Consider the following 18,895-nt stretch of genomic DNA (forward strand, 5'->3'; position numbering starts at 1 on the left):
ATTGCGACTTCGGCGAGAGATCCTTAAGAGCGGTGTTTTTGAAATTCGAATCGGTCGATCGCGAGCGAGTTCGAAGCGACTCGAGACAATCGATCGATTCTCGATCTCGTAAATCTAACAGGCAGCATCGATCAAACAGAAATTCTGCAGGTTATGCTCGTTGTCAGTGTTAGAAAATGAAATTCCAACGAGAGAGAGATGTTCATTCAGAATGAAAATGTTATTGTCCATTGAACTCTATTGAATGCCGCCGTAAACTCATTGTTTCGAGAACAGAATGATTTGAAGCATGTAACATTCTCGTGAGTGCCGGTGTTCTAAGATGAAAGAAGGTTAGGTCGTCGATGCAAACGGCAATAGAAAATTTTCTTCAACACTGCGGGCGTATGTTTCACTCAAAGAATAAGGCATTAAAGGAAATTCCGAGGAAATAAATTGTTGCGGAACCGTGAGAAGTGAACATGTTTAAGAACACTTTCCAAAGTGGATTTCTATCGATCTTGTACAGCATTGGTAGCAAGCCTTTGCAGATTTGGGATAAGAAAGTAAGGAACGGGCACATAAAACGAATCACTGACAATGACATACAAAGCTTGGTATTGGAAATATTGGGGAGCAATGTTAGCACCACCTACATCACGTGTCCCGCAGATCCCAGGAAAACATTGGGCATAAAATTGCCGTTCCTAGTAATGATCATTAAGAATTTAAAGAAATACTTCACCTTTGAAGTACAGGTAAAAGCACAAAGCTCAATTAACCAGTTACAAATCGAAATGAAAAATGCTATCACGAATTTTTCGCTGTAGGTAATCGACGACAAGAATGTACGACGTAGATTTAGAGCGAGTAATTATCAATCTACGACTAGAGTGAAGCCATTTATTTGTACGATGCCGATGAGATTGGACGATGGATGGAATCAAATTCAATTTAATTTAGCTGACTTTACTAGACGCGCCTATGGAACCAACTACGTGGAAACGTTAAGGGTACAGATCCACGCGAATTGTAGAATACGAAGAGTATACTTCTCTGACAGATTGTATTCCGAAGACGAATTGCCTGCTGAATTTAAGTTGTTCTTGCCGATTCAGAACAAGGCGAAATGTTAAATTACTGGTCATGTTACGACGCTTCTCGAGATGTTTAAAGAGAAACCAAGAATAAATCAACAATATTTATAATTCACATTGGTATTTATTCAATAAATATATATTTTATACATTAACAGATCATTTGATATTATACGATAATAGCTTCACATTATTTAATACAATTAATTTCATTTAATTATTTACGTTGTTTACACATAATGACAATTTTTTAGGAATTTTAACCCTTGTTAAACATTCGTAAAGCACCTTTAGGTTCCGCTACGTCATTTAAAACCGATTTTTTTCTTATTTTTTAACAAAGTCCACGACGAAGGAGATTTTCCGTTCCCGTAGTTGCTTCACGGAATAATTATTTCAACCACGCATTAAAGGTTCGTGTAAAATCACGCATTAAATAACGGGCACACGTACGTTACACCGACAATCGCCGAGGATAAGTTAGCGTTCGTATGTACGCGTGGAGCGTATTAATTGCTAATTATTAAGTATTGATTTTTTTAAATGGGGACGTAGCATATCCAAGGGGGAGGCTGCTCGTTCCCAATGTACCTGGAACTATTTTTCGCAGCGACAAAAACGTACATCCCTCTCTCGGCGCGCGTAGTAATATACGGTTGGAAAAATGGCGGGAAAGGTTGGAAAAATTGTTGCTTATTTCATCGGCTCACAGCGATTTTCAAGGAATCTATTATACGAGATCTATTTCGAGCGAGGTAAACTTGCGAGTTCGCCGATACACGGAACAAAGAAGGGCCCCGAATGATCATTAAGCAGGGAAACAATAAAATACAAACGAATGGGCGAAAGAAGATGGCGGACCAATTAAGAGTACCGCGCTGATACATTTTATTCTTTATTTGCAGCGAGGGGCAGTATTTTAGAAATGAGAATGCACGCATTTTACGGGAAAGCTGTAATTGTTGGCTAAACGGTAAAGGATCGGCGCCGGGGGTCCCGTTCTAATCTCCTGTAACAGCGGTGTCGTTTAACGCCAGCGGAATCCATAAATAAAACAATTGGTTATATACATATGTTTTTCAAATCGACGAATGCTATTATATATTTTGTATTGAGCACTCGTTTCGGTAGAGAGACGCCGACGCCCGGCGCCGACGTCGGTTTTTAAAGCGTCAACGTTGTGCCGGAGTAATCTCACCCAATCCGGGAGACTCATAAGTAAAAAAAAATCGTTAGAATAATCAACCCTCTCGGACACGCTGACACGTCGTAAAGATGCATCGCTGAAAGTCTTTATTTATCGGACGTTTCGGACGTTTTACCATCGAGGTGCTAAGATAACGGCAGCGAGAGGGGGGGACGCATAACAATAAGCAATGAATTTTAACGTTGTGAAAGAAGAGGCGTGAGACCGTTTAACGTATATATCATTTTTTAATTCGTGCTGGCTTATATATTACAGCCGTGAATAAGGGGAAGCGGGGCTCTCTTCACGTGGCAATATACCTCGTGTCAAGCGGTTTTTCTCTTTCCTTTAACTCCTTTTTTTTTTTGAAATGGGTACGGCGGGTCGCGATTTCGAGCGGGATCGGGAGGACGAGCTCTACTGTCGAATTTGTGCTAGTGACATACCAAGAAACGACGGGGTCCACATTTTCGCCGAAGATGGTAGACGGCACTACCTGCAGACCAAAATACGAAAATATCTGTACATCTTGGTGAGTCTGACCGCGCTCCATAGGAATTAGCGCGATCACCGTTGTATGCGCGCCTGCATGTGCATAGTCGGGCCGAGCTTGTGTGTGTGGACTTTTTTTTTCGAAATCTCTGCTGTACCCTCCCGCTCCCCGCCCTTCAATCCCCCTTGTACCCTACTTTCTATACCTGTGTGGAAGTATACGTGCAGGTGTACGTCCACGCCTAAGATACGAGGTCCTCCGTCAAATTTCGAAATTTTTATGGGTTTTATGGAAATTCGAAGTACATACCGTTCGGTGTGGAGACTAGGAATTTCGCGTCCAATACGATTAAATTATGTCAGAATGACTAGTTAACCGTGGTTTATTCGGAAGTTTCGTGGGAATCGAGGAAAAATTGTATTGGATGCAACTTCTTCATGATTTTGTAAAAGTAATTAATTATTTCGTAATACATTCGTAGGAGAAGGAATTAGTATTTGTAGAAGTGCGAGATGTTTATGTAATTGAGGATTTACGTAATTAATCGTGAATATTCAATGCTAGGAACGAAATTGGATATTCGGGCTTAATAATTATTTGGTGAATAGAAATGTATTTCGATGGGAATATGTAAGATTTTATTTCGGGACAAGTTAACGTAATCAGCTCGATTTGACGTTATTTGTCGCGTAATTGTACAGTAAAATCGAATATTCGCAAATAGCGACTTGGGAGGATCCATTTTGATACGAATGCAAAAGTGTTAAAAATTAGCATTTTATTGATTACAATAAGTATACTGTATGCGCTATATAACCAGCGCATATCTATAAATATAATTCGGAATATAAAGCCTTCGCATATAATGCGTGACATTCAATGAAAGATATGACGTGCATACATGAAATATTTAAAGGATTTTAGATATTAAAGTAAAAGTTTTATTGTGTACTAGTCATAGAATTCGATTGTTTTAATCTGCGATATAGCGTTAATATTCACTAGATACGAACGTTTTCCTATTAAAAGGAATTTGCTAAGTAGATTTCTGTAAGAAATAATAAGAAATCATTTGCAAATATATTTTTATAAATTTTCAATGAGAGAAAAAAGATTTCTTTTCACATTTTCCTTGTACTTCTGAATTACACGTATATTAAAGAAGGAGATGTTAGATATTAACTTTTTCACATTCTTTTCTATGCATCGTTAACATTAATTGCATTGTAGGTGTCCTCCGAAGACAAGTTGTCAAAGATGGTGTGTGGTACGTGCATTAAAAGATTGGAGAGCATCCATCGCTTCGCGATGATGGCGTACAGGACGCAAGAGAAACTAAGATTACAATTGTATAGTAATATTGACAATACAAGTGCTATGGACGATATAGAAGTGGAAAGTATTAAGGACATGCACGATGCAACGAAAAAGATACAGGATCGGGGACTTCTACATACAATACTAACAAAAGTAAATTACAACGTCTATACCCTTTAAGGTACTTTGCAGGTGTCCGTTGAACTTTCATCGCATTACAGGGTGCAATAGAAATCTTGGCTGAAGGCGAGCCATTGGGACCATCGGAATTAATGCCGCAGGAAGATAAATGTCCGACCCCCAACATGGAAGAGATGGAAGTTAAAGTAGATCCGATGTTATTTTTACAATACAGTATGGACCAGTCAGAATCAGAATCTTCGGAGGGGTCCGATATCGAAGAAAAAGTATCAAGAGTAAATTCTCCAAAACCATTGCCGCTAACAAATAAGTAAGATCACTCGCCTTAGTATCGATGATTTGTGAGAGACTATGTGCTTATTAAATTATACACGTTTTCTATAGAACTGAAGAAATAAAGAAGGAGAAGGAAGAGAGCAACGATAGATCGCACGAAGATAACGAAGAGCCTGTGTCTAATTTATCGACAAAACCTCACGAATGTACAATATGCGCCCGATCCTTTATATCGCAGATTGGTCTACAAAATCATCTATGGTCTCATTTGCCTAAAGATAAGCGACTGGATGGAAAGCCTATCCTAAGATCGCAGCAAGTTTATTCCACCAACGGTGTGCTTCACCTGAATACTGATAATAATTCGTCAGGAAACTTTATCTGTCCAATTTGTAGTAAGAGAATTTCTACTAAGGGAAATCTGAAAGTGCATTTGGAGACACACCGGCCTAAGGGAAAGTATGGCTGTGACATATGCGGCAGAATGTAAGTACCTTTGGTAATCAACGAATTTTAGTTTAAAGAATTTATTGTTAGGCAATTCCTAACGAAACCGCGAACTATTATTTTCAGCTTTAAAACGCAATCGAATCTGTTCAGACACAAAGAATACCATGGCGGAATACAATTTCCATGCAACGTATGCGGACGAGTTTATCCAACGAATTCTACGTTACGAGCTCACAGTATAACGCATTCAGATCTGAGACCGCACGCGTGCCCCCTTTGTGATAAAACGTTCAAAAGAAATCAGGATTTGAAGTTTCACATAAATCAGCATACTGGTGCAAGGCCTTATCAATGTCCATACTGTCCGAAAGCTTTTGCGAGCTCCGGGAACTGTTTCTCTCATCGTAAAAGAATGCATCCGCGAGAGGTGCACCGGGACAGGCAGAGAGCGGCGGATTTAATGAGATGAACCATGGGTAGCCAGTACGAGGAATGGTTTTAGAGAAGCGTAATCGTTTACGGAATTGTCGTGTTAGCTGTTACGAAAAGAACGAGCTTTAGTTTTGAATATTAATGGTGCTATCATAATGAGCAACAGGAATTTTGTATGCTTTGATTGACTCATTTACACTTAGCGTTAGGTATATTATTGTTACCAACAAGCACTTAGTTGTTTGCTCTTACGGCGTAACTAGGTATTCTTTACATAAAATAGGAACGAACAAATATATATTTTTTTTAATTTTTTATCTTATCGATGTTGCTGGATATATACTTCCATTGTTGTTGACGAATTTAGTGGTTATTATTTATTGACTCGTACATAGTACAAGTGATAATAACGATAGGTTTTAAAATCTCTAGTCGAAATAAGAAATTTGTATTTTTTACTGATTTATCTATATTTAACTTGTATACATTTTCTTCTTCATCGTTAAGGGTAGAGATTATGATTACACCGCCCTTGATACCGTTTCGTAGAAACGATTTTACAATTGAGATACACTATTATCCGAATGATTTTCAAACTAGTACAAATGAGCCCATCGGTCACGAATACAATAAAGTATTAAGCTTTAACATTAGGATTAAATCGGTGCGTCTTATGATTTACACGGAACATACGAATGATTGTTCGGATAGTGAGGAAGGGGGAAAAAAAAAGAAACTTAGCGAAATATAAAGTAACTGTGATTTTTTATAAATCGGCGGTACCTTTGAGATACAACAGTTAATTCGTATTCCGATGGGTCGAGTACTTATAGATTGAATATTGTAGATACCAGATACAAGCGGTAGTGCGATAAACAACGTCACATTAATCGTTTTCGCTCAACAATTAAGTTTCCGATAAAACGTGTATTTCTTTCTAATACTTCCAACACCGATATCGAATTCATTTCTCGAGATTCTGAATACGTACTAGATACCGTGCGCAATATTTTTAGGCGCTCTGTACTTAGTACCTTTCGGGAGGCAAAAAACGTACAAACGGGTTGAACATTGAAGCCACTTATTGTATTTGTTTAACGATTTCAGAACTGTTATGCCATCGGGAGAAGCAGCTTTATTTGTAAGGAACGTAAATGGAGTTGAGCGACGACAAAGGTTCTAAAAGAAGAAGCGTTATTTTGTCCATACAAAGAGCTGTTTAACAGCGAATATTTCATAAGGTTCATATATGAGAAGGTGAAAAATGACCAAAGAAGAGAGAGAGCGAGAGAGAAAGAAAGAGAGAGAGAGAGAGAACATGCTTGATAATGATGAGAATTTTGTAGCTTGGGGCATATTTTTAGCACGGTACACGAACATCATCATTAAGTAACGTTAAGACTGTGTACGAAAATTCTGTGTCAAATTAGAGTAAAGTATGAACGTAAGAATAGTATACGATATCAATGGCCGTGCGTCATGAAAGATGAGTCTAGTTTATCCAGATGCAGTATTAATAGGATTAAGCGTAAATAACGTAGAAGCCATAGTGGACGTTACAAACGATGGTAATGTTATTCTTTTAAGCAGGACTAACGATTAAAGTAAATGTTAACTGAAGTCTGAGTAGCTCTTAGGGGATCTTAGATAAGTATAGAGGAGTCATGTAAATGTAGAGATCATAGCCTGTGCTTCCGTATGATGTACACATTCGCACATGTGCTAGATAGTTCAAGAGAGACGGGAGGAGAGATGTTGGATGATAAACAACCGCTGGAGAATATACAATAGCCGATAAGTAGTATTTACAACAGGAAACCACGTTGCCGCATTAGGATAGTAGGGTGACCAAAAGCTTTCATTCCGGAGGAGTTAAAACGGACCAAAGTACCATGCTCTATTTTTAAGCTCACTCGACAAAATGCCCACTTATCGTCGGTTCTTTGAAACGTAAATTGTTAATTTCTATGAAAATTCTTCAGCTTATCAGGTGAACAGCGAGTCAACTGAACGCTCAGTGTTGGAAGCTCCGATGCACGGTCACCCTAGCTTTGTTAGGGATGCAACCGTATATTTTGCGATTACGTTTTTGCGGACGCTTGCCAGTGACATGTAGTTGAATAGATAAAGACGATCGGAATAATTCGCGTGCCCCCCCACGGAAGTAATGAATTTTTTATAAAATGGAAAACGAAGGAAGAAACAAGGTCGGTTACGATCCTTACGTTTCTGGCTCAATTTTTACACCTAGTTCTTAGAGCGGGGACGAGCAAATCGACATCTTTTCCTCCAGTTTTCATTGCGACCCTAAGACTGCCAAAGCACGGTTACTTCCAAAGGAAAAAAGTATTAGAACTGTTGATAGCATTGTTACCATATCATTACTCTAATTTAAAGTATAATTATGTTCGTTAGTCGATACAATTTCGAGCTGTTTACCCAAAAGGGACAAAGAAAGGTTTGCTCAGCTCTTGCTGTAGGGAGTGAAAAATTGAGTATTTTTCTAAGGTCCACACACCAGAGGCGACTAGTTGGGTAACTAGCGATTAACAATATCTCAGAAGTGCCAGTAACACAGTGAACTAAACGTAGTGTACTTCGGCAGACGAATACTGGATAATTACTTACGGTAGAATCAAGGTACGAGTTATCGATATCAATTGTGACACTTAATAAAATGATTGTGTAAAAACCTGGCCTCGAAGTTTATTACTGTCGCCAGTTATTGCGCTCGCGATGGTATTTTACACTCGCATTGCGTTTACAGTACATTAGTATTGCATTACCGATTGCCTTTAGCTGCGTAAAAAGAAAGAAAAGTTTTCCGCGCGATAAACCGACATTCCGGAGACAACAATTTATTTTAATTTTCCGGTGTCCTTTCCGCATGGCCAGGGTCGAATAATTTATTTGAAAATTATTCTTTTATCAGAGATTAGAGTTCTCCACTCGTAAAAAGGTGCTTTTTCCGTCATAAATATTCATTTTTAGAAAATTATTACATAACACTGTTTTCTTCCTTTTGCAGAGAACGGAGAGAAATATTTGGGAGTACTTCTTGAACAGCTAGACGTGATCTATAATTCGATCTATGTCTCTTATAAGAAACTCCGTTTCTTGCTCTTTGACCTCCTGCAAACGCCTACGACGTGCGCCAGTTTTTGCTTGTCCCCTGATCCAGGGATCGATTACCTAAGAGCAGCGAATTTCTTACTGGTAGAAGAATGTCCCAGAATACCTGAGCTTTCGCGTTGCGAATAGATCTCGGTCGACCTGACCCTTTCGCTTCTTATATACAGGGTGTTTACACGAATGTGGGACCTTCTCTCGGGATCGGTTCTACTCACTAAAATAATAATAAAAAAAGAGTTGTTACGCGAGTATGCCCGATAACACTTAGTTTTGCAGTTATAAGCAATTTTATATTCCACAAAACACGGGTCCGGAATGCCTCTTAAAGCCCAGCTGTGTTTCCGCGGATCGATACATTGATTATCAGTTCGCCATTATTCTTTAAAGGCGAGTAGCGAAGGATTCGAAGGAAAATATAGTACGTATATTATTTAGGCCAACTGTCGAACGCGACTGTCAACCGGTTGCCCTTTAACAGCTAGTCCAGGCTGCTGTCTCACGGAATGTAAAAATGCTTCTAAGTGCAAAACGCTTCATATGCCTACGCCAACTATTTATTCTTTTGATGAGCAGAACCGATCCTGAAAAAGTGCCCCACATTTTTATAAACACCCTGTATACGCAAGGCGTAAGAAGACGCGAGTCACCGCTCGAAATAAACTGCCTTTAATTCCTTTTCTTCCCGGCGAACTCAATCAGGAGGAATTCGAGATTTGGACGGGCCACAAATGACACATCCCAACCCCCGAGGTAAATACTTGAACCGAAAAGCTCCACAATCGCGAGTCGTATCTTATAAGGCTCTTCTCTTCATCGTCGTTCAATAACTTCTTCTGAACTAATTTCTAGGAAACGATAAAACCATTAAGCAGCGGATCATGCCGGCGAGCCAGCGTCTGTTCATTGATAAGAAGATCGACGTTGGATCCATCCTCCGCGACGCGCTTGAATCGTTCTTATTGGATTCAGAAAATCTACCGCTTAAGTTCATTGCGCGATGCTCAACGGCTGGGACGCCGAGAATGCGGCTCGTGGAAAAATGTCGAGCAAGCTAATCGACGTAAGTTGAATGAATGGACGCCTATCGTGAACCGATGCAGGTCATTGTTAAGATTTCACCTTCACTTTGATTCTCCGGAGCGTCCAGCCGCGGCGGATGGCGAATGTTATGAAACATTTTGATAAACGAGCCCCAACAAAGATACCGAGAGACTTTTATTATATGTTCATACGCGCCTCTCATAACTACTTATCGGCAGGAATGCACACGCGATCGCCGATGGATTTATCGGGTCGTTATGTAAGTAAATGTTTCATAGCCGCTCGCGAGATTACAAAGTTTAGGCTGCATGAAGGAAAAGGAGAGGGAACGTACAGTTCTCCCGGGCCCGATTCTTGCTGTACAGAAATTGCGTCCGGTTGCGCAACCGACAATTCGAGTGACGATAGGTAAGGAAATTGATGAGCACGGAAGGTGGAATGAAACTTTAAAGTTGCATCATAACGTATGCGCGGCACGCGACCGTTTCCAAGTTCCGCGATAATTTTCCGCGTTGCAAAAGTCTTCGCGTGTACTAAAAGGAAGAAGAACAGCTGCAATGCCGGGTCATTAAGGCAAGGTCATTGAGGATGGACATGTTGCCCCTAACGATACGTGTTTAATCGAAGGGCCTGACGCCCACCGCCACTGTAACCCTGCTATCTGCTTTACAGCACCCGTTTGACGCAATTCTAGCTCTCGAAAACAACAAAAAAAAAATTAGCCGTATCAGCCGGAGACGTATACGTTAGGATGACGAATAGAATTCCGCAAGACTCGCTATTCCTTTATCTGTATATTATGTACTTAGGACTTCTCGCGGCCTTATCGCGGCGTAACGAATCTAGATATGTCGGAGAGATTTTTTTGTTAGGTCAGAGATTACAGTCGTACGTGGAAAGAAAGTAAATGTGCATAGATACTAAATGCTGAGGCCGCAGAATATATACACATTTGTCTAAAATCTTTTTTGACAGCGAACGTCAAAGAGAAAATCGCTTTACAGTAGGAACTTGCGGTTTGGTAATTATGTTAATAGCGGGTCATTAAAATTTAAGCGCTACGTAGCTGCTACCATTGGCGTCACGGTCGTTGCTAGAACAAAACCGAATTTAAAAATAACGAAAGGGGAAATAAGAATGCTTAGAAATATAATTGTAATAAAATGTTTCAGGTCTGAAGAAAAGTCGCCTCAGGTTTTATAGGTGGGAAGAAGGGGTGTTGATAATTGAATCGCAACGAACAGGCGAAATTGAAAGTCGTGCCTCTCTCCTGAAGTCTAGTTTCTGTCGCGGGACAGTTTTATTCGAGTCGCCGATGAATCGGTTAATTGCAATGCGCGCGGAGAGGAGGGGATGGCGGAAAGAAGAATAAACCGAGGAAAGTTCGATCGGCGGCGCAGCGAGAAATCATAACACTTACCTGCGCGGGTTCACGTGTTCGGATGAAATAGATAACCCAATTCCTAGTTATTTTTTAAGAGGGGCCTATACTATTGGTGGGAATGGCGGAATAACAGGTCGCGTCGTTCGTAACGTCCTTCAAACGTTCCTATCGATTCTGCGAGTGCACGGAAAGAGACGTATAATACACCGAGTTCACCGTCGAAACATGCTAGTTGGTCGGTAACGGTGCTTGACCGATAGTCGTTCAGTGTTCGGCGTGCATCCCGCTCTCCTCGTCTGCCTCTTTTACCACTCTCCTTTTCTTTCACCGCCTTGACGCTGACCATAGAGAAAATTGGGGAAAACATGTCAGACGACGAGGATAAACCATGGTGTCACTCGCGTCAAAACTGCGTCGTACAACCGCTCTTGACAGGTATTTTCTAACAGGAATTTATTCATCATTAACGAGCCGTGAAATCGGAGTTCGGAAAGTAACCTTAAAATATGCGGTTCTATGTTATCTTATCATTTATTTGGCAGATAGGTATTACGATAATGTAACACGTGGCGTTTGAAAGTACGATCCGCGTGAATTATTTACTGCTGATTTTTGATGCCAACTATTTCTAGATCTCGTGTTTCCTTAGAGAAGTAGAATGTATTCGTAGTTTTGGTCCATTCATTCATTCTTTCAGTGATACTTGTTGACAGAAGTGCCTTCAAACATGCCCGGCAGTCTTTTCTTTGTAGAGAAATGAGTAGATACTTTTCATGTTAATGATGGAATAACGATACATAATTCATTTATTCAGAAGTTAAATGGTAATCGTAGGAGACGCATACAGGCATTGTTATTATTCCAATGAGTTTAATTGTAACGCAGACGAATATTGTAATATCTAGATTGAGACATGTTAAGGTTGCTTATATTTCAAACCTAATGTCATCGTTTTAGATTTATACCAGATCACAATGGCGTACGCTTATTGGAAAAGTGGAAAAATGTACGACCACGCTGTGTTCGATTTATACTTCCGTAAGAATCCTTTCCAAGGGGAGTTCACAATCTTCGCTGGGTTAGAAGAATGTATCAAGTTTTTAGAGAAATTTCGTTACTCGTCCAGCGGTATGTGTTTACGTACTCGTTATCGAATGCTCTACAATCCTCTCTACCATGTTTAATTTAAACATTAACTGCGCAGATATTAAATACTTGAAGTCGACGATGCCGTCTTCGGTTGACCAAAGGTTTTTCGATTATCTGAAAGACCTTACCCCGAAAGATGTTACAATATATGCCATGGAGGAAGGTTCGGTTGTCTTCCCGAGGTTAGTAAGAGTTCTCTGCAGAACCTGCATGCATCATGCAAATAATCAGCTGTGTTAATCATCGTTCATCATTGTCATCGTTTAGGAAACTTTTTCTTGCTCTTAAGACAGCAGTTAGAGTTAATGTTCGAATGCTTGTCGACATTACATATTTGATGAAACATCAAACCTTAATAAGTTAAAACTTCAATGCAAATTGATATGTTACGCAGAATACCATTACTAAGAGTAGAAGGTCCATTAATAATGGTACAACTTTTGGAAACAACACTGTTAACCTTAGTTAACTATGCCAGTTTAATGGCGACAAATGCAGCCAGGTACCGTATGGTTGCTGGGAAAAATATAACATTATTAGAATTTGGCCTTCGACGAGCTCAGGGTCCTGATGGTGGATTGAGTGCATCCAAATATAGCTATATAGGTAAACATTTTATATATCTTTGGCCTCCTCTATTTCTTTCTTCTGTGTACTATATTTTCGTTATTATACACATATACCATTAATATGTTCTCCCCTCTATACCTCATCTATTTATCAAATTCCTCTGAATCAAAATCAATAAGCAGTGTCATCCTGTGACAGTCAGTATTTTAAGGGGTCAAGTTAAATATATCTGACTGTGCACCATGTTTTACACTCGAAAAAAAAACCCTGTTTTATTCTCAATAATTATTGACGAAATTAGTAGCGTTCTAATACTTAGATTCTCCGATATTCCACTTGAATTTTCTATGAAATTAATGGCTTTTAGGTGGTTTTGACGGCACCAGTAATGTATTAGCAGGAAAGCTTTATAATATTCCTGTGAGCGGAACGCACGCACATGCATATATTACGTCGTTTACTGGCTTCGATGATCTGCAAGAAAAAGTGAGTCGACGCTGTAAGTAATTTTACTAACGTGAAGTATGTTTTGTATTAATGTTTGGGGCGTTTCCTTTTTCAGGCATTGGCGCATAAGGAAACGGGAGAGGTCTATGATCTTCTGGACTTAGCTTGTAAACATCGGGATTCTATTGCAGTTGATGTAGGGACACTAGTTTCTGAGGCTTCTAGCGGAGAATTAGCTGCTTTGATTAGTTACGCCATTGCTTTCCCGCAACGATTTGTTGCTCTTGTAGACACGTACGACGTAAAAAGGTATGACCTTATGCTTATTTAATGTTTTTCTTCCAATATTGTTTGTCAAATGTTTCTTTCGTATCTTTGATATATGTAAGTAGATACTGTATCGTGTTATTGTCTTATATACGAACACTCTATTTCTCTAACAATAGATATGCATCCGTGTTTGACTATCTGCATGTATACATACAGAATTTTATTTAAATATGCATTGTCATGTCTTTGTGTTGACTGTGTTAACGTATCGAGCAATATGCTTTATTTAACCAATTTATTTGTAGGATTTTCTGTTAATTGCAAACTTATAATATATGAAATATATTCGGCAAATCATTGCTCTATAAATATTAAGATTTAAAGCACGGTTCGTCATGCATGAATGTAAAATAGTAGAAAGATACGAATACTAAAAACGACAATACGTAAATCTTATTTAAGGGAAAGTTAAAAGTAAAGCTAACTGTACAGAAGTTTATTTCTTGATTAATATCGAATTTATCGAGTTAAGGTGAAATGCTTTGAAGATTTTTTTGCGAAGACTCCTAACGAAGTTTTATGTGCATACACGTTCGATTACGAATAGGAGCATTAACTAGAGCAGACAGAATTACGTGATCTGTACCAGTGATTCCATTTTCGAGCAGAAAGATGTGTTTAATCGAGTTTAACGTACACATTAGCGACTTTAATTACAAACTCACAAATCAGGCATGATGAAACATATACACACTGCAGCCTAACAGGAGTGTGTTTATAGCATCGAAGCCTCGGCCAAGAGACAGGCACGAATAGCCAGCCTAAATGTAAAGAATAAGCGTCTATCAAATGGGTCCAATACACATGCCCAAAATGGTGTCAGAAACAATCCGATTATATCAGAATCAACCTCACATCACAAGAATGGCTTTTTAAGACGAGGCGAATTGGGTGAGCTCTATGTGAGGTACGATATCATCCTCTATGTCTGCTTTGCAGGATAAGTCATCATTTTTTTTAATCCACGAAACGCAATTAATAGTTGACTTTCACGAGGTAATGAGCATATGTTACTGAGATCTTATTCGATTTAGAGTCTCTCCAATCATTCTGTAAAGCGGGCAAATGTATATCTCGTTGCATCATTTCGATATCATAAAATGACGATAACGGAACAAACAACGATAGATTATTCTGTTAAAAGTTTTGCAAGTTTTCATAGTGTCTTTGTTATAAATGTATGACCTTATATAGCACCCTTCCCAATTCAGCCATTTAACCAAATAATCATGTGGGATCCGTAACCCCCATACCATAAGAATAAGAGGGAGCCCGGACTAAGAGACCTCGGAGACTCGGCGCCAGCGACTGATCAGCTCGCACACGGACGGCTCGGGTTCGAGTCCCAGCGCCGAAGGTTTCTCTTTTTCCGTGGCTCCCGAAACGTATATGAATTACGCCACCTATTCCTATAATCATGTACTTAATATACTTGACGTTACAAAAATATAACAAAACTGTGACTTGTAATTAAATACTTGCTTGTAAGCTATGTTACACAGTTTCTCTCCATCTTACATCATAATGACCAAGTTCTTCGAGTTATGTTAGCTTGCATGTCAGCAATTCACGTTAATTAAAGTAATGATTCACGTTCTGCTCAAAGTTACTGCTGACTGGAACGTAGAATTATTAAAAGTCATAATTCATAGCAGTGCATGCCTTGTACATAATTCCAAACTGTTCATTTTTTAGTAGACTGTAGTAACTTATAAGTGTAAAATGTATTGCCAGGATTTTCGAATGGATTTTTTTAGTAATACGTACGGACGCTTGTTTAATCAATAATGGTAGCAAAATTTTCTATTCAGGAGCGGTCTTCTTAACTTCTGCGCTGTGGCGTTGGCTCTAAACGATTTGGGATACAAAGCGATCGGTATAAGAATCGACAGCGGCGATTTAGCGTACTTAAGTAATGCCGCAAGGGATATTTTCGAGAGGATCGCTGCCAAGTATAATATACCTTGGTTCGCGAAGTTGATGATCTGCGCGTCGAATGACATCAACGAAGAAACTATCTTGAGTTTAAACGAACAGGTAAATTTACGCGCGATAGGATGCCGCCGATACTTGTTGCGAGAAGTCTTTTGTTTCTATAAAAGACATTGTTTTAATAGAGCCATAAGATCGATTGCTTTGGGATCGGAACACATCTGGTAACGTGCCAACGACAGCCGGCATTAGGCTGCGTTTATAAAATGGTTGAGATCAACAGTCAACCGAGAATTAAGCTTAGTCAAGAAGTTGGTAAAGTAACAATACCGGGGAAGAAAGATGCTTTCAGACTATATGGATCGGATGGATATGCTTTAATCGATCTCCTACAGAGATCAACAGAGGATGTTCCACAAGTAACGCAGAAAGTTCTTTGTAGACATCCGTTTCAGGAGTCGAAGAGAGCTTATGTTATTCCAACGCGAGTGGAACCATTGCACAAGGTAAATACGGGCTCTTGGGCTACACTCGTTACCATTTGCAGCTTCAAATAATTCGGAATAATATAAATAATTCGTGTTACGATTAGGTATACTGGAAGAACGGAAAATTAAGTCAACCATTGCCTACATTGCATGAAATACGAAATAGAGTTCAGGAGTCTTTGAGATCGCTCAGGAATGATCACAAGAGAAACTTGAACCCTACACCATACAAAGTAAGATTCTACAGACGCTTAAAGAAATAAGGGCCGTACTCTTTAGACTCTTTAGAGAATTTAAACTATTTTATATGAAATGTTTGTGCAGGTGGCTGTCAGCGATGATTTATATAACTTTATACACGATTTATGGTTACAAAATGCGCCTATTGGGGAACTGTCGTGAAGCTATGATTAGATCACTGGAAAACGAGACGGAAAGGAGAAAAAGTCGTTACAACAAAGCAAGACGGTGTATTCAAATGGCCTACGCATCAGGATAATACCGAGGGTTTTAAAAGTTTATTTTTTACACTGTTTGAAAAAACCTCTAATTGTACAAGCATCATTTGATTATAGTAGTATATTTTGATAACTTGTGCAAATCACCCTGCAAGATGTTCATATAGTTTTATAAGAATAGAACGGATTGTATTCATAAAGCGGTGTAATCTTGTAAATTGCGCCGCGAGCATACGATAGTATTTATCATAAACATCACAAGTGTACTTACTTTCGATTTGTCGGTAAGATACAGAATCGGGTACACGTGATTAGCCATGCACAATTTAGAAATAATTAACTCTACATTTAATTCAATGGGAATGTACATATAATGAGAAGGATTGCAAACCGGATATGTAAATTAAATGTAAATAATCATCGGTATCTTTTAAACTTCTTTTCGAAGCATCGTTGTTAGTACGATGCTTAGCTGATTTTCTAAGCTTAAGTTAGAACTTTCTTAACGAAAGGAAAGAAATGTAGCAGAAAATGATTTTATAAAATGAAAATATATATGTTTGACGTTCATGAATGTAAATCTTGAGTGTTATACGTTCATGAACATTAAAGTAAAAGTTCTAAGTTCGATTGTTTGTTAATGAAGTGTACAAATTTTGAGCATAATAATTATACATAGAATTCTAAGATGTATAAATATGTATAAAAAATGATTCATCCTAGAGAAATCTATTTGATATAAAAGTACAGGCCCTCAAAAATTGAGAATAATGAATCATTTATTTGACAATTCATTATTTCAAAGATCTCGGCGATGGAAATGTCACAAACCTTATTGAACTTTTACTACTGAGATTAGCGTTTTCTTAGAAGTATTTACGTATGGTTTAATTTTGATTTTGTACTACGTCGTTATATTATAGTATCATAATATACTTTAGGGACTCTTACAAGTAGCAACCGTTGAAGGTGATGATAGACTTTTACACGAAAATTTTCTTCAACTTGTATCATTAGATCTGCTGTTTTTTCGTAATGTTGTTTAATGTAAATGAGCATACCAATAAAAGTAATTGTTTTTATAGCAAAATAATCGAAATGTCTATGATCCAACAGACTTTTTTTATTCCTTTTGCCCCCGACTCGTTACTTGACTTGTCTATTATTGAACATGGGAGAAACGTTGCAACAGTTTGTCACGTATGAAAATATATTAGTAAAGGGAATAATTTTATTGTGCAACATGTTGGATGAAATTAGTCGTTTTAGATTTTATGTTTCCGGTAAGATTTAATATTAATTCCTACCACTCGTAGCACTGTAATCTTATTTTAGAATCAGTCGGTAACGTTGGGTGCGACACGAGAAGCGGCCAATTCAGCAACTACCTACTCTGAAATCTGTTGAAATGCTGTGCGTGTGTGCGTGCTTGTATATGTGTGACATGTTTAGAGATTAAAGTGTGCCAATGCGATGTAACTAATCTCACATACTGTAACTAGAGCGATTATTAATCGTGTATATTTCTGCTTTACAGGTAAGGAATTTTCACATAAAAGACGTTAAACCGGCTGCATTTTCGACTGGGTTCATTGATATGAAATTTGCACAAGATACTGCTTCAGCCGAACCCAGACCTAACCCAGACCTTTTTTTTTTTTTTACGTGGAGAAATCCCTAACGGATACCCCTACCCCTCACCTAGACCTTTTTTTTTTTTTATTTCGTGGAGAAATCCCTAACGGATACCCCTAACCTTCCCCTAACCCAGACCTAACCCAGTTACACTTGTAACATTTCATTGTATTGCATTTCACTTATTTGAATAAATTGCAGTTAAGTGGTAAAAGAGTTTTTTTATTTAACGAGCACTACTTACTCCTTCCTATTCCAAATCACATATAAAAGATATGCTAAAAAGAACACCTAAAAAGATCCTTCCACGCAGAGTGGTTTTAAAAATCTTCGCATTAAAGCACTACTTTAAATATGCCATTCAATACTCTCAAACTCTATCGACTTTCGTTCAAGGCTTCTACTTCTCTTCAGAGACATTATTTTGCGCTACCTCTTTCCACGTCATGTTATCCTGTTACGAAGTCTGATTTTAGAGATATCTGAAAATTTTCGCCAGATTTTGGCCCAGGTATCAGGAGAACATGTAGCGAAAAGAGGTATTCTGAATTTCAGCTTCGAAGGCATCCTCGATTCTTTCTCCGAAGACGTTACGTAGTGCCACCTCTTTCGACGGCATGTTCTCCTGTTACAAAGCCCAATTTTGTGCATTCTGAAAATTTTTGCCAGATTTTGGCCCAGGTATCAGGAGAACATGAAGCGAAAAGAGGTATCCTAAATTTCAGCGAAACTTCTGCTTCGAATAGTTCTGCGTCTTCGATTCACTTTCCGGAGACATTACTTTGCGCCACCTTCTTCGAAGTCATGTTATCCTGTTACGAACCCCAAATTTTGTGCGTTCTGATAATTTATGCCAGGTTTTGGCCAATATGTATCAGGAGAACATGAAGCGAAAAGAGGTATTCTGAATTTCAGCTGCGAAGGCATCCTCGATTCTCTCTCCGGAGACATTACTTAG

General features: G+C 38.7%; 3 protein-coding genes and 1 long non-coding RNA gene across 14 annotated transcripts; 3 read left to right on the forward strand and 1 right to left on the reverse strand.

The window, feature by feature from the left end:
- Positions 1-92: 92 nt before the first annotated feature.
- Bug22 (cilia- and flagella-associated protein 20) lies at positions 93-1,231 on the forward strand. The gene is made up of 2 exons (XM_076829550.1): positions 93-737; positions 810-1,231. Exons 1-2 carry the CDS (start codon positions 462-464, stop codon positions 1,113-1,115), a joined length of 582 nt encoding a protein of 193 aa, XP_076685665.1. The 5' UTR covers positions 93-461; the 3' UTR covers positions 1,116-1,231.
- A 133-nt stretch (positions 1,232-1,364) lies between these two features.
- LOC143377813 (uncharacterized) lies at positions 1,365-8,099 on the forward strand. 9 transcript variants are annotated; one of them, XM_076829539.1, is made up of 6 exons: positions 1,365-1,752; positions 1,828-2,794; positions 3,986-4,225; positions 4,294-4,523; positions 4,598-4,975; positions 5,063-5,833. In XM_076829539.1, exons 2-6 carry the CDS (start codon positions 2,633-2,635, stop codon positions 5,406-5,408), a joined length of 1,356 nt encoding a protein of 451 aa, XP_076685654.1. In that variant the 5' UTR covers positions 1,365-1,752; positions 1,828-2,632; the 3' UTR covers positions 5,409-5,833. The 9 variants fall into 9 exon arrangements, with proteins under 9 accessions (XP_076685654.1, XP_076685658.1, XP_076685655.1 ...); XM_076829543.1 differs by having other exon boundaries at positions 1,365-1,489; positions 1,632-2,794; XM_076829540.1 differs by having other exon boundaries at positions 1,365-2,794; positions 5,063-8,099.
- Positions 6,118-8,345, reverse strand: LOC143377815 (uncharacterized). Its single transcript, XR_013087415.1, has 2 exons — positions 7,597-8,345; positions 6,118-6,550 (listed from the first exon to the last, which is right to left on the reverse strand). It is a non-coding gene; the product is annotated as an uncharacterized LOC143377815 (long non-coding RNA).
- Positions 8,346-10,765: 2,420 nt separating this feature from the next.
- Naprt (nicotinate phosphoribosyltransferase) lies at positions 10,766-17,395 on the forward strand. Of its 3 annotated transcripts, XM_076829536.1 has the most exons (11): positions 10,767-11,363; positions 11,886-12,056; positions 12,133-12,259; positions 12,472-12,683; positions 13,015-13,133; positions 13,210-13,403; positions 14,146-14,331; positions 15,236-15,461; positions 15,542-15,862; positions 15,949-16,077; positions 16,169-17,395. In XM_076829536.1, the coding sequence occupies exons 1-11, from the start codon at positions 11,294-11,296 to the stop codon at positions 16,244-16,246; spliced, it is 1,833 nt and encodes a 610-aa protein (XP_076685651.1). In that variant the 5' UTR covers positions 10,767-11,293; the 3' UTR covers positions 16,247-17,395. The 3 variants fall into 3 exon arrangements, with proteins under 3 accessions (XP_076685652.1, XP_076685651.1, XP_076685653.1); XM_076829537.1 differs by lacking the exon at positions 14,146-14,331 and having other exon boundaries at positions 10,766-11,363; XM_076829538.1 differs by lacking the exons at positions 10,767-11,363; positions 11,886-12,056 and having other exon boundaries at positions 12,141-12,259; positions 12,345-12,683.
- Positions 17,396-18,895: the final 1,500 nt, after the last annotated feature.

This window comes from Andrena cerasifolii, chromosome 16 (genome assembly GCF_050908995.1).
Source record: "Andrena cerasifolii isolate SP2316 chromosome 16, iyAndCera1_principal, whole genome shotgun sequence".
Classification (NCBI taxonomy): domain Eukaryota; kingdom Metazoa; phylum Arthropoda; class Insecta; order Hymenoptera; family Andrenidae; genus Andrena; species Andrena cerasifolii.